Source organism: Giraffa tippelskirchi, chromosome 1 (assembly GCF_054371585.1).
Source record: "Giraffa tippelskirchi isolate mGirTip1 chromosome 1, T2T-mGirTip1v1.2.pri, whole genome shotgun sequence".
In the NCBI taxonomy this organism is placed as follows: Eukaryota; Metazoa; Chordata; class Mammalia; order Artiodactyla; family Giraffidae; genus Giraffa; species Giraffa tippelskirchi.
The window spans coordinates 90,719,103-90,735,779 of NC_137275.1; the positions used below are offsets into that span (position 1 = coordinate 90,719,103).

General features: G+C 36.3%; 1 protein-coding gene across 14 annotated transcripts in view; it reads right to left on the minus strand.

Annotated features, from left to right (window-relative positions):
* TBCK (TBC1 domain containing kinase) overlaps positions 1–16,677 on the minus strand; it is a 201,238-nt gene that overhangs the window by 22,544 nt on the left and 162,017 nt on the right. For all 14 annotated transcript variants that reach the window (XM_081484365.1, XM_081484424.1, XM_081484339.1 and 11 more), the window contains one exon: positions 7,285–7,444. In XM_081484365.1, coding sequence (XP_081340491.1) covers positions 7,285–7,444 — 160 coding nt within the window. The remainder of the gene's footprint in view (positions 1–7,284; positions 7,445–16,677) is intronic.

Consider the following 16,677-nt stretch of genomic DNA (forward strand, 5'->3'; position numbering starts at 1 on the left):
AAAAAGAAAGTTCCTAAGTCCAAATCATAAACACTTTGTGTTTGACATAAAATCATAAACATCTGCAAAGATAATTTGTAACCATACTAACTAGAATTGGTACCTCTGCTTTCTTTTCACAGCATTCAACTATGGCTTTCTTAATCTTTTCAAAATATGACTGTGCCAGTTGCAGTGCATTGATTTCAGCTTAGAAGAAAAGCTGTTGCTTGTTTAGAAATCACTGTTTTGGTTTTGATACACACAGAGGAAAAATATTAGACCTGATCAGAACAGCTTTTATGAAAGATCCTCACTATTGTCTGACCAAAAATTGTAGGGCTCATACGAACTGGGGACAGTGGGGGTATCCTGAAGATATCAAACTCTAGGACTTAAAGAAAATCAATATAAAAAATTTATAACATAAAATTTTCCATCTTAACCATTTTAGGTGTACAATTCAGTGGTATCAAGTATATTCACAATGTTGTATAACTATAACTCTAATAGGGAAGAGTCTGACTATTTCACGCTAGATCTGTTTCTTTGGCTGCTTTTGTTAGTATAATCACACATAATGGCCTGCCTCAGAGAATCCTGCCCCTCTGCCTGACTGTTAAGCTGAAGTGCCTTTGTTCAGAACCCTGTCCACCTGTAGATGGCAGGAAGGAAGAAATTAACACGTCCCCCTGCCTGAGGCTTGCCATTTTAGGAGATACTTAGAAGATTAAACGGCCTTTTTACTTTGCTTCCTCACCTCCTCCCATTTCTTATCCATAAAAGAACCTGGCATTCAGACCCCAAAAAGATGGTTATTTTGAGACATAAGTCTGCCATCTACTTGGTCAGCTGGCTTTCTGAATAAAGTCGTATTCCTTGCCTCAACACCTCATCTCTCAGATTCACTGGCCTCTCGTGCAGTGAGCAGAGCAAGCTTGGACCCAGTAACATGACCACTGGTCATTTCCATTTTTTTTTTAATCATTAATAGAAAACCCTTTTTTATTTAAGCAATAAAAAATCCCATTCTCTTAGCCCTTAGCCCCCTACTAGCACTAATTTACTTTCTGAATCTATGAATTTGCCTATTTAAGATATTTTATGTAAGGGGAAACATAAAATATTTGTCTTTTATGTGTTTGTCTTATTTATACTGTTTTGAAGGCTCATGGCAAATAGATGGGGAAACAGTGAATGACTTTAATTTTTGGGGCTCCAAAATCACTGCAGATGGTGACTGCAGCCATGAAATTAAAAGACGCTTGCTCCTTGGAAGAAAAGCTATGACCAACCTAGACGCATATCAAAAAGCAGAGATATTACTTTGCCAACAAAGGTCCGTCTAGTCAAAGCTATGGTTTTTCCAGTAGTCATGTATGGATGTGACAGTTGGACTATAAAGAAAGCTGAGTGCCAAGGAATTGATGCTTTTGAACTGTGGTGTTGGAGAAGACCCTGGAGAGTCCCTTGGACTGCAAGGAGATCCAACCTGTCAATCCTAAAGGAAATCAGTCCTGAATATTCATTGGAAGGACTGATGCTGAAGCTGAAACCCCAATACTCTGGCCACCTGATGTGAAGAACTGACTCATTGGAAAAGATCCTGATGCAGGAAAGATTGAAGGTGGGAAGAGAAGAAGACAACAGAGAATGAGGTAGTTGGATAGCATTACCGACGCAATGGACATAAGTTTGAGTAAACTCCAGGAGTTGGTGATGGACAGGGAAGCCTGGCGTGCTGAAGTCCATGGGGCCGCAGGGAGTTGGACACGACTGAGCGACTGAACTGAACTGAAGGCTCATCCATGTTGTAGTGTGTATCAGAACTTTATTCCAAAGTATATTATATGTATATACCACACTTTGTTTATTCATTTATGTCTTGAGGGACACTTGGGCTGTTTTTACTTTTGGACATCATAAATAACGCTGCTATGAAAACTGGCAGACAAGTATCCTGTTTAAGTCCATGTTTTCAATTCTATTGCGTATTTACCTAGGAGTGGAATTGCTTATTATACGGTAATTCTATGTTTACATTTTGAAGGAATTGCCAAACTATTAAACTGTTTTCTACATAAGCTACATTACTTTACATTCTCCCTCTCCCTGCCAGAAATTGGAACCTGGGTTCCAATTTCTCCAACTTCTTGCCAACGTTTGGGTGCCAAGTGGTATTTCACTGTGTCTTTGATTTACATTTCCCTAATGACAAATGGTGTCAGGTATCTTTTCATGTGCTTATGGCCATTTGTATATCTTCTCTGGAGAAATGTCTAAAATGTCCCAAAATTTGTGCACTTAAAAATTTGGTTGCCTTTCTTTTGTTGAGTTGTAGGAGTTGTTAGTGAATAGAAATATAACTAATGTTTGTGTGTTTGTTTTGTATTCCAATAATAATCCTTTATAGATACATAATTTACAAATACTTTCTCCCATTTTGTGGGTGGCAAGGATTGTTGACCACCATCAGAAGCAGGAAAAGGCAAAGAAAGATTCAACCCACAGCCTCAGAGGGAGCATGGCTGACACCTTGATTTCAGATTTCTAGCATCTAGAACTATATTGTATTAAGCCACTCAGTTTATATTATTTTTAATGGCCTAGGAAACTAACGTATGTTCATTTTTGATATCTTTTATTTCTTTTTCTTGCCTAATTGCTCTGGTGAGAATTAACACAAATCCTTCTCAAACCCTTCCAACAAACTGAACAGGAGAGAACCCTTCTTAACTCATGCTACACATCAGCATCATTCTCCTGTCAAAATCAAACAAAAACACTGCAAGAAAAGTAAACTACAGACAAAAACCCTTGATGACTACTGATGTAAAAACTTCAACAAAAGACTAGCAAACTGAATTCAGGAGGCTACTGAAAGGATTATGTACCATGACTAAATGGAATTTACACTAGGAATGCAAGAATAGTTAAATATATGGATATCAATCAATGTAACAATACCACATTCATAGAAGATAGGGAAAAATCATAATTATAATTATCTCCACTGATGCAGAAAAAACATTTAATAAAATTCAACACCACTCAATGATAAAATACTCAAAAAACTGAAATAGAAGAGAATTTCCTTAATGTGACAAAAGCTATGTATGAAAAAAATCCAACTAACACCATATTCAATGGTGAAAGACTGAAAGCTGTTTCCCCAAGGTCAGGAAGAAGACAAGGATGCCTGCTCTTGCCATTTCTATTCAAAAAAGTATAGAACCTACTTTTTTTCAGTGTTTCTGTGGAAGAATGGGAGATTAGCACTGCTCACTCTGCCATTTTGCTGATGTTACTTGCAAACTCTAGAACTTTTATACTATCATCATATATAAAACAGTACTTACCAAATTCACATATATGCAAATTATATAGTACTGGAAAATAAAATTAATAGCTGAAATTAATTGAGTGCTTACTATTATCAGGCTGTGTACTGAACCCCTTATTGCCTAATCTGCAATCTTTTCAACAATACCATGAGGTAGGTATTATTTTCCCCATCTTATAAAGGAATCAGTGGTGACTTAGGGAGGTTAAACCATTTGCACAGTTTAACAGCTAGTAAGAAACAGAACAGAGCAGCTAATACAGTCTGACTAAAAAAATCATACATTTAAATAGCATTCTTGTAACAGTCAGAGTTCCTACAAGCCCTCAGGATAAATTGAGGGGTTTCTACTTACAGTGAGATTAATTACAACATTATGGAATGTAAGAGAACCATATAAGATGATGTAGTAACTTTGCAACTACCAAAAAGCAGAGCTGTTGGCTGCCCCTAGAGCTAATGGGACCAGGAGCTGGAAAGTGAGTATAGAGAAGGCTTATTGTAAAGAAGCATTAACCTTTAGTAGAGGAACACTGTAAAACTGAGACAACTTTGAGGGGAGAAACCAGGAGGATAAATATCCTGACCTCCCTCCCTCCCAAAACTTGTCAGAGGTCCCCATTAGCTCAATAACTGGAAGCCAGAAGATATGGAAGTCTGCCATCTGGCACAGGGAGCAGGGTGAAGAAGTGTGGAGAATGGATCTACGATGGGAGGTAGGGTAAGTAAAAGGTATCTAGTACCATGGACACATAGTAGAATTCTAGCAAATATGCTTTAAGTTGAGATGCCTACAACTTAGAGGAGGGTGAGGGGAAAGGAAGCATTAGTAAAGTCATACAGATCTGTAGAGCAGACAAAAAGATGATGGAACAATACAAGCAAATGAATATCAAAAGCTCTCTTTAGCTCCACGATGAGAAAAAATATTAAAAGTACATCTGTGGACAAAAGAATGTCATTAGCCATTTCAATAAACAAAGGATGTTGCAGCCATAAAACCATCAGCCACGGTAGAAGCCCCTGATGATGGACGTTGAAGGGAATTACAGATGGATAAAAACAGGATACTGGCCCTAGATAGTTAAGATGTAGATCAAAGAAATAATTTCAAAAAGCCCAGACTCTTGCATCTTGCCACACACAGAAAGGTACTAAAATCATTAGTACCACTGAGATGTCTGTTTTCGTGATTAGCAGTAATCCTTTGATGTTTGACTACATTTTTTTTCCCCCTCAGCAAAAACTCTATATCCTGGCTCCTCCCTTCCCTCTTTGGAACATTCCCTAAGAGCTGAGAGGCTGTATTTCCAGCTTAAGTTCCCACTAAGTCTGCTGAATAAAACATGATTCTCAGATTTTAGATTGTGCGTTCTTTAGTTGACACATCTCTATACAAATATTTAAAACTGTTCCTCAAAAATTACTTTCTGACATTGGATTGAAGCACTAATAGCTCAGCATACACTCTGTTCAGTCACTTGTCTGCAAGTATGAATCATCATGTAGAGTCTGAGGAAGAAGGAACTACTATGATAGCATCTGGTTTCTGATAAGGAAAACACTGGATAATTTGTTAGGAATGTGATGGCTCTTTATATACCATTATTATTATATATTCTTATTACTTCATCTAAATAGTCTTGCTTCCAGATTTCCTTCATTTGCTGAACTCTTAAATTTATTCACATTGTGATACACTAGCATTTCACAACATGACATATGATCTATAGTTCATTATTTAATGAAAGAAATGAGTTACCCACTTATTTGTATATATGTTTTGACCTTTATGATAAAGTAAACTTAGAATAAACATAAATCTAGAGATTAATACAATGAGTGGGATGTTTGGAGGCATTTGACACATTTAAGAAGATTCAGTTATACAGGTCCACTTGATACCATCTTTCAAATGGTTAATGCTTTCTGAAAGTAGAGCCTTAAGCTTGTTAGCACTGAGAGCATAATTGGGAGGAACTATTGTGATCCATGAAAAATCAGCACAAGTGTATTTTGAAAAAGCAGGACAAATGGTAGCATTCAGACTCAAAAGCCTTACTTGCTCACTAAGTCAAGAGTATGGGCTTAGAGTCATATAGACCTATGTTTCAGTCCTGGCTCTGACACAAGCAAATTAGATAAACTCCAAATTTAAGTTTTCCTTGTATATAAAATGTGTAAATAATGCCTCCCTCATAGAATTGTTATGAAGAATAAAAAGAGATAACATATAAAGTACTTGTCACAATGCCAAGCACACAATCACCAGTCAGTAATTTCTTCAGTTATTTCATTCAGTAATTTCACCAGTCATTTCTTCCTGAAAGTTTCCTTGGCAATCCAGTGGTTAAGACTCTATGCTTTCATTGTAGGGGGTGTGAGTTATACCCCTGGTCAGGGAACTAAGATTCTGCATGCCTCATGGTGCAGCCAAAATATAAAATTTTTTAAAAAAAGTCCAGGTCATTTGGAGTAATAAAAAACAATTCTTCCTAAGGCTGTGTATTATGTGCAACACAGAAATATGTGATTCTGAATACTGTTTCTGTGAGTTGAATGTATTGATATGCATTGTAATGGAAAATGGATATTTTTCATTGGAGTGATATGGCAATATGGATTAATGTAGCAGCAGCAGTATTGTGGTAATAGTAGTAATAATAATAATAAAAGCCAATTTACATAAAAATAATTGAAATACCAAGACTTTAGTTCTAAAATGTTCTCACTTATTAAAATTACACATTAGTCACTTACTATACTGACTTTCTCTGAAATAGGTATATTTAGATTCCCTATCAGTTACTAGATTCAGTGACATAAAAGAGAGATGAGTGATTTAAGACTTATATAGCTAATATCCACTCAGATATTTCTTCAGTTTGGTCAATTAAGCTTTTTTACCAAGGATGACTTTAATTTAGTGTCAAAAGCCAATACTTCTGAAACAAGATTATTAGATGCTTAAAACAGCCTATGACAACAGTCTTAAAGTTCTCACTTGACTACATTTCCATAGATATCCTTTCTGGATTTTTCAGTTTATTTGCATAAGCTATCTTCAGGGAGCAAACTATCTCTGCTACTTTTTCAGGAGCAGATTCTTCTGTCCTTTCAGAAAAGGGCCTGTCCTGGTTCAATGTTGCCTACATCTAGATATGTCATTTTAAAAACAGCTTTATAGAGCTCTGATTGACATACAATAACCTATACATATTCAAAGTGTACATTTTAATGTTTGACTGGGGGATCTGTAAATAAGTACATTTGGCTCTCATGTTCCATATAGCCTCTAACTTGTCTTTTATGAAAAGTAAAGGTTGATGTTTGGTAGAAACCAACACAATACTGTAAAGCAATTATCCTTCAATTAAAAATAAATAAATTAAAAAAAATAAAGGTGAAGTTTTGACCTCCAGAATCTACTGTTTCATGTTTCAAAAATTTTAAGAACACAGCCAGAAGAGAGCAAAGCCCTTTTACTGTTTCATATACTCCTAAACTCCTGAAAGTTGATATCCTTCCCAAATTCTCTATTATCATAAAGCTTTGAGCCTGTAAGAAACAAAACCCACAAATTTAACAAATTCCATCATGATCAGCTTTTCAGAATCAAGTCCCACTGTTTTTCTCCAATGAAAGGAACTGAATTTACTTCTTGTAATTTCAGAAAACAGTTAAAAAACAAAACATCAAAACCAAAACAAAACACAGTAGGCTATCATTTGAAGTTTCCTAAGCTTAGTATTGATCCTGATACTGTACAGTGAGGAAAAAAAGCTTAAATTCTTTTACTGGGAAAAGGCAGACAATCTCTTTGATGTAAGAATATAGACAGATATTCAAAGCTCATTTGATTTGCAACCAGCTCCTGAAGAAATGACTTTTAGACAACCTGTTGCAGTAGGCAGGTAAATAACTCATCGAGAGGTCCATATGACATTTCTGAGTATACTTACCTCTGCTGTGTGCTTTGCCACATTCCCCACGATGACAATGACCTTCCCTTTGAAGCTCTGGAGCATGGCAGTGTAAGGTCCCTGGGTAAGCTCCCCTTCAGCAGTAAATGCAGTACTGAATGGAATGTTGATGCTGCCTGAAATGTGACCCCGAATAAAACTGAGAAAAAAGGTTAAGGGAAACATTTATTTGTGTGCAGATTTGAATGTGTGAGAGAACCTCACAGGGAATTAATTCTCAGAAGAGAGTACCATTAAAATCAAACACAAATGGAGATAAGACTTGAAAATCCCCTGAACAGACAAAACCAGTTTAGTCATACAAGCAAAGGTTAGCTTATTTTGCAAGACAAGTGAGGCTAACTTGACCTGGGTCACTTCTTGTTTATGCCTCTGAAAATCGTAATTGAAACTTAAATTGTCTCCCTAAATTGATATTTGATGCTCACTAACCATTTCTCTTTCATTTAAGAAAATTCTAATATTGTAACCAGTCACTGAAAAATAGTCACTGCTGCTTTTTAACAACATACCTCTGAGCCTTACTCCATGTTTTGGTTCAACTCCTCCTGGTTTGCAAACTGTCTTTTGGTGTGTATACAATGAACTTTTATTAACTACTACTTTATTAATTAACTTTTATTAATTACTACTTTAGTATTCATCAGTTTTACTTATTTTTTCCACTGAACTTTTGACAGAAAGGAAAAAGATCAGCCAAAGATGTAAACGAGATTTTCTTGATTAAATGAAATATTGTGAAAGTGATCAGAATGCAGCAAATCAATGGCAATCACATAGGTTGTACAACATTCATGGCTTTCAATTCATTATTACTACTATTACTATTACTGTGATTATTTTAAAGCTCTATTAAGAAAGAGTGCAATTACAGGAAGAAATACAAAATCTTAACAGACCCATCACAAGCACGGAAATTGAAACTGTAATCAGAAATCTTCCAACAAACAAAAGCACAGGACCAGATGGCTTCACAGCTGAATTCTACCAAAAATTCAGAGAAGAGCTAACACCTATCCTACTCAAAGTCTTCCAGAAAATTGCAGAGGAAGGTAAACTTCCAAACTCATTCTATGAGGCCACCATCACCCTAATACCAAAACCTGACAAAGATGCCACAAAAAAAGAAAACTACAGGCCAATATCACTGATGAACATAGATGCAAAAATCCTTAACAAAATCCTAGCAAACAGAATCCAACAACATATTAAAAAGATCATAGATGATGACCAAGTGGGCTTTATCACAGTGATGCAAGGATTCTTCAATATCTGCAAATCAATCAATGTAATACACCACATTAACAAATTGAAAAATAAAAACCATATGATTATTTCAATAGACGCAGAGAAAACTTTGACAAAATTCAACATCCATTCATGATAAACTGCTAAGTGGCTTCAGTCGTGTCCGACTCTGTGCGACCTCACAGACGGTAGCCCACCAGGCTCCCCCGTCCCTGGGATTCTTCAGGCAAGAACACTGGAGTGGGTTGCCATTTCCTTCTCCAATGCATGAAAGTGAAAAGGGAAAGTAAAGTCACTCAGTTGTGTCCAACTCCTCGCGACTCCATGGACTGTAGCCTACAGCCCTTCAGAAAGCAGGAATAGAAGGAACATACCTCAACATAATCAAAGCTATATATGACAAACCCGCAGCGAACATTATCCTAAATGGTGAAATACTGAAAGCATTTCCCCAAAGTCAGGAACAAGACAAGGGTGCCCACTGTCACCACTACTATTCAACATAGTTTTGGAAGTTTTGGCCACAGCAATCAGAGCAGAAAAAGAAATAAAAGGAATCCAGATTGGAAAAGAAGTAAAACTCTCACTGTTTGCAGATGGCATGATCCTCTACACAGAAAACCCTAAAGACTCCACCAGAAAGTTACTAGAGCTAATCAATGAATATAGTAAAGTTGCAGGATATAAAATCAACACACAGAAATCCCTTGCATTCCTATACACTAACAATGAGAAAACAGAAAGAGAAATTAAGGAAACAATTCCATTCACCATCACAACAAAAACAATAAAATACTTAGGAATATATCTACCTAAAGAAACAAAAGACCTATATATAAAAAACTATAAAACACTGTTGAAAGAAATCAAAGAGGACACAAATAGATGGAGAAATATACCATGTTCATGGATCAGAAGAATCAATATAGTGAAAATGAGTATACCACCCAAAGCAATCTATAGATTCAATGCAATCCCTATCAAGCTACCAACGGTATTTTTCACAGAACTAGAACAAATAATTTCACAATTTGTATGGAAATACAAAAAAACCTGGAATAGCCAAAGCAATCTTGAGAAAGAAGAATGGAACTGGAGGAATCAACCTGCCTGACTTCAGGCTCTACTACAAAGCCACAGTCATCAAGACAGTATGGTACTGGCACAAAGACAGAAATATAGATCAGTGGAACAAAATAGAAAGCCCAGAGATAAATCCACGCACCTATGGACACCTTATCTTTGACAAAGGAGGCAAGAACATACAATGGAGAAAAGACGATCTCTTTAACAAGTGGTGCTGGGAAAACTGGTCAACCACTTGTAAAAGAATGAAACTAGAACACTTTCTAACACCATACACAAAAATAAACTCAAAATGGATTAGAGATCTAAACGTAAGACCAGAAACTATAAAACTCCTAGAGGAAAACATAGGCAAAACATTTTCCGACATAAACCACAGCAGGATCCTCTATGACCCACCTCCCAGAATATTGGAAATAAAAGCAAAAATAAAAAATGGGACCTAATTAAAATTTAAAGCTTCTGCACAAGAAAGGAAACTGTAAGCAAGGTGAAAAGACAGCCTTCAGAATGGGAGGAAATAATAGTAAACGAAGCAACGGACAAAGAATTAACCTCAAAAATATACAAGCAACTCCTGCAGCTCAATTCCAGAGAAATAAATGACCCAATCAAAAAGTGGGCCAAAGAACTAAACAGACATTTCTCCAAAGAAGACATACAGATGGCTAACAAACACATGAAAAGATGCTCAACATCACTCATTATCAGAGAAATGCAAATCAAAACCACAATGAGGTACTATTTCACGCCAGTCAGAATGGCTGCTATCTAAAAGCCTACAAGCAATAAATGCTGGAGAGGGTGTGGAGAAAAGGGAACCCTATTACACTGTTGGTGGGAAAGCAAACTAGTACAGCCACTATGGAGAACAATGTGGAGATTCCTCAAAATACTGGACATAGAACTGCCATATGACCCAGCAATCCCACTGCTGGGCATACACACCGAGGAAACCAGAATTGAAAGAGACACGTGTACCCCAATGTTCATCGCAGCACTGTTTATAATAGCCAGGACATGGAAGCAACCTAGATGTCCATCATCAGACAAATGGATAAGGAAGCTGTGGTACATATACACAATGGAATATTACTCAGCCATTAAAAAGAATACATTCGAATCAGTTCTAATGAGGTGGATGAAACTGGAGCTTATTATACAGAGTGAAGTAAGTCAGAAAGAAAAACACCAATATAGTATACTAACGCATATATATGGAATTTAGTAAATCGGTAAAGATAACTCTGTATGTGAGACGGCAAAAGAGACACAGATATATAGAACAGTATTTTGGACTCTATGGGAGAGGACAAGGGTGGGATGATATGGTAGAATGGCATTGAACCATGTAAATTATCATTTGTGTAACAAATTGCCAGTCCAGGTTCGATGCATGATACAGGGTGCTCGGGGCTGGTGCACCGGGATGACCCAGAGGGATGGGATGGGGAGGGAGGTGGGAGGGGGGTGCTGGAAGGGGAACACATATACATTCATGGCAGATTCATGTCAATGTATGGCAAAACCAATATAATATTGTAAAGTAAAAAAATAGATAAATAAATAATTTAAAAAAAAGAAAGTGCAATTAAAAAGATGATTCTTCCTATAGTCTATAGAGAAAGATTATTATTATATCACTTTTTTTAAAAAGCATAAATTAACAACTACAAAAACTACCCTAAAAGAGATGTATATGATGTTTTGATAGGACATGTCAATTTGAGGAGGACAGGGAAGGTTTCCACTAGGGAATCAAGTGATGGCTGAAGTTATAGTTGAATAATTCATAAGTTAGGCAACAGAATAGAATACAGGTGGTATAGGGTAGTGGAAGGGACAAAGATTTCAGGCAGAAATGTGAGGTGTGTATTGGGGAGGCACATAACTCATCAAGAGAAAGGAAAGAAGGCCAGTATAGTGGAATGCAGAGAGCAAAGACAGCATAAGACTAGCCTGGAAATGAATGCAGAGGTCAGATCATACAGCACCTTGCAGATCATGTTAAAATTGGTCTTTCTCCTAGAGCAATGAAAATCAGGAAGTATTTTAAGCAGATAAGTAACAGATCACATTTGCACTTTGGCAACAAGTTGGAGAAAGGCTAGAAAGAGAGTGAATGTGAAGGTTAGTTTGTGAGACGTCTGTCTAGGCTGTATCTTGTCTCCTCCTTAACAATCACTGATAATCATGAAGAGATGTTTATGTTCAATAGAAGCATCTCCCTCTGAACTTCCACTTTAGATATGTTCTTTACAAAATGGAAAAGTCATAGCATTTTAAAAGGTTATATCACAAGCAACCAATATCTGCCACCCCCCAAAAAAAACTCATCAGTCATTGCTATAGAAGGGCAAAAATTATAATTACTTATTGACATGACAGTTTCTCGACTGCCCCAGTTTGTAGGTTCATCTTTAGAGTATTACTTTTCTCTGTTTCTTTCAATCTCTCTTTTTCCCTCATTAACACAGGAGAAATTTGAGGCTCCTACTATCAAGACTGATGGTGGAGGTTGAACACATATCTTAAACTTCTAGTCAGCTGTTACTTCATTTTTCTTTAAAGAGAAGCATTTGGCACTAATAGTGAGGGAAAGGATGTAAAAAGTTCTGGAAAATGAAATGAGAAGTAGAATAGATATCATTCCAGGTACACTGTTTAGTTAGAATGTTGTAGAATGAACAGAGAATTTATGTTCATAGGCAGATCACCCTTCAATTTCATCAGCTCTAGTTTTTGGAACATTTACAATGACTCAGTATTCAAAGTATCGGCTTCAGTTTTCATGAACAGAAATGACTTTGTCCTCAGCATATAATTACTACAATAGCACTTTAACCTTTAATAGGACATACCTTAAAATAAAAACTTTTGATTTTTCTCAAACTGTGAACATGACAACTCAACTATTTTCAGCAAAGGAATCTACATCTGCCAGCCTGAATCAACTGTCAGAGAGAGTTTCTGTGTTTATCAAACAGCCAGTATCAACCATGGACATTTTTCCTTTTTAGTGTTTTTTCAGTAGCAAAAACAATACAAATCTATACTAGTTAAATGCTCTAGCAGACACGTTTGTACTGCCTGCCCAAACCCCGCTTTCTTGTTTGAAAGGACCTCAACTGCTGACCCTGATGAAAGGATGAGCCTAGGCTGTCATGTTTGTGTCAGGTGACCCTGCCACAATCAAGACTGATAGGATAGTAGGGAGGGAGAGGGTGAAGGTGGATATCTGACATAGGCTGAGCCAATTAGATTCTCCCTCTTCAAAATCAAAGATAAAAGACAATGCTCAGACCGTGTTAAACTTATTTGAGTGCCTTCTCTATACATAATTTATTCAGCCACATGTTAAGGAATTAAATAAAATTATTTATTTTACAAGATAAATTCTATAAATATTTGGTTTAAAAAAAGTACCCACTTGTATCCAAATATCCAATATCTAATATCTGTATCTAAAATCATAGACAAGCATCTAGATGAGTTTCTGGGTTCAGTATCACCAATTTATTATGTGCTTTTAAAGAAGATTTTAGCCCAAATTGCCTTTTAGTCACTACAAGTATGTCATAAATTTATCATTCTAGAATTTGCTTTTCTGCTTTATGGTTTGATGTTTAAAAAAAATTCACTAGATTAAATGTTAAAATGCTGACAAAGTATGATGGCAACAGAGTCCTTTGGGTAAGAGAAAAGTTAGAATCTAATACAAAACTATTTCAAACCTTTTTAAGGCTATTTTAACACTTTGGACAATAAGATACAAAAGAAAAAAATCTTAAACCACACTTGCCCCATTTTTAGTTTAGTTCAGTCAAAAAAATCCTGGAAAACATATAAAAGCACTCATCCAAGAATACTCTTGTCATAAAACTTATAGTGCAAATAAGACTGGGTAAACACGGATGCTTGTAGACAGAATGGTCAAACCTCTAAATAGCTATTAACTGTGTGACTGGCAAATAGCAGAGGAGAATGAGACTGGTCTAGTTACATATTAATACATTTACAATGAACATTCTCTTCTTAAGTAAGTTGGACAATGCAGACAATTTTGGTTATTTAAAGATCTTGTTTCCTTGGCAATTATTTACATTTCACTGCCTACAACAGAGATTCTCATATGATGCAAACATCATATGATGAAGTAGAACTTTTTTAGGCAATTTCTAAACACATGAGAGGCTGTCAGACTGTATTGTAAAGGCAGGTAGTGAAAGATTTTTTTAAATCTTCAGTCTTTCATAATCATAATAAAGTATTAGGTGTTTGAAAAATGAACAAAGAACAGATTCTGTATATTTTGTGTTAATAGGAAAAATTAAGTACAGTGAAACAGAAGACGATTTCTGACATATAGTAACTCTGATTAATCCTGGGCACAACATGGCAAGGAGAGCAAAATGATATAAGAATACACTGCAATATGCACTTTCTCCATGTTCAAAGGACTTAAGTTTTATTTCATTGAACTTCAGTAGAGGACAAATATGTGTAAGTTCTTTAGCTGACTCATTGGAAAAGACCCTGATGCTGGGAAACATTGAAGGTAGGAGGAGAAGGGGATGACAGAGGATGAGATGGTTGGATGGCATCACCGACTCAATGGACATGGGTTTGGGTAGACTCCAGGAGATGGTGATGGACAGGGAGGCCTGGTGTGCTGCGGTTCATGGGATCACAAAGAGTTGGACACGACTGAGTGACTGAACTGAGAGATGAACATGCAACAATATATTTTTTAGAACTGTGACTGTTACTTCATTGCTTTCCTCATATTCTACACAAAAATTTGGATTCATTGCATTTGCCTTTTGCATTTGGGCTTCCTTGCAGACTCAGGTGGTAAAGAATCCACCTACACTTAAAGAGGTTCTATAGTGGGTGTACTCCCAGCAGACGGACAGTTACACTATTTTACAAACTATAACCTTAAAAAGCTTCAGCTTCACGTATCCAGTTTAGAGACCAAGGCTATAGAAGCCCAAGTATTTATGTGGTAATTAGCCTCAATCATATATACATCTTGATAGTGTACTTATAACAATGTTCACCATAATTTTAAGATTGGTTTTGGCAAAAACCACAATAAAAACAATGACACACATAAACACTAGCTATTATCTTTTCAGTGTTTATAAGACATTTTTGCTATTAGGATCTTTAATGATGAATTTGAAGGAATTAAAAGATATAAGACATGATTAAAGAAGTTGATAGAACTTACAATGAAATCTCTTCTATGGAATGGTAGTAGCTATAAAAACACAAAAGCATCTGATTACTATAGCAGTCACTAGGTCAGGTGTGTTTGTACCTTAAATATTTTTGTGTATGATAAAGGAGTTGCGTTATTAGAACAATATTAACAGGTAAGAATGATGTGCATTATCTTGTACATTTCTAAGATATGAAGACTTTCTTACAGTCACAAGTCAGTCTATATGATGGTACAAGAAGATGCATCACACTTTAATGAAGAATGCAGAAAAAATATCAGTTCTAAGAATAATATGGATACATGATAAAGGTAAGTTACATAGGCAAATTTTCATATTCCAGAAAAACTCTTTACTTTACTATAAGATTTTAAAATTCCTTTAAATAATTGATGGTTCAAAATTCAGTACAGAAATAATCTTATGTTTTCTAAATTCTAAAAGTGCACAGCTTTTCTCTCTTGGTGACATCACACTTCTATACACAAAGCATACTTGTGTGTCTTACCAGACCAAGAAGGTATGCTCAGTTATATGTTGGCTTCTTTGTTTGCTATGTTAGCAAATTATAGTTAGTGTTAAAGAGCTCAAAGGAAAGACTATACCTTTAGTATATCGAAAGCCAAAAGCTTCCTATTATATAACTAAGCTGTATTAACTGATATAAAAACTATACTCTTGCGATATCATCATTTTTCTTTGCTAAATCTATTGCTGCTTTCTTTGAATAGGATCACCATCTCCAAGTCACTCTAAAACTTCATTTTTGTCATCTCATTCGAGGTAACATTCAACTGTACTGTACTCATAAATCCCATTGTCCTATCTCTATCCCATTACCACTTGCCTATTTCAGACGCTCATTACTTTGAGCTTAGATTATAGCAATAGCTTTTTGTTTTCTCCAATTCTCTTTTCCTTTGGAAATCCATTTTATTCACAATATTGTTATATTAAAACATTTAAAACAAAGTTCTGATTACCATGCTGAGAAACCTTCCATGGTTTCTCATGAACAGAACCAAACTACATCAATTCCAACAAAACTGGATCACACACTGTTTCCAGTGTATGTTCGGCCTAGTTCCTGTAGTTTTCCCTACTTAAATAGCTTTTCTCTATATTTTTGAGTGTTCAAATATTATCCATCTTTTGAGAATTCTTCAAGGAAAGTTTCCCTTCCTACAGTCTCTGTATATCTCTCATGACAGGTGTTTGATCTTTTATAACACATACTAATGTGGCTTTCCTGGTGGTTCAAAGGTAAAGAATCTGCCTGTCAATGCAGGAGACATGGGCTCGATTCCTGAGTTGGGAAGATTCCCTAGATAAGTGAATGGCAATCCACTTCAATATTCTTGCCTGGGAAATCACATGGACAGAGGAGCCTAGCAGGCTACAGTCCAGACGGCTGCAAGAGTCAGACATGACTTAGCGACTAAAACCACTAACACATACTAATGTACCTGACTTTCATCAAGACTTTAAATGATTTATATAAAGGATCTGTATTTATCTCATCTATGAAACTCTTACAATGCTTAATTTAGTGTCTGCTGCTACTGCTGCTGCTAAGTCGCTTCAGTCGTGTCCGACTCTGTGCGACCCCACAGACGGCAGCCCACCAGGCTCCGCCGTCCCTGGGATTCTCCAGGCAAGAACACTGGAGTGGGTTGCCATTTCCTTCTCCAATGCATGAAAGTGAAAAGTGAAAGTGAAGTCGCTTAGTCGTGTCCGACTCTTAGCAACCCCATGGACTGCAGCCTACCAGGCTCCTCCATCCATGGGATTTTCCAGGCAAGAGTACTGG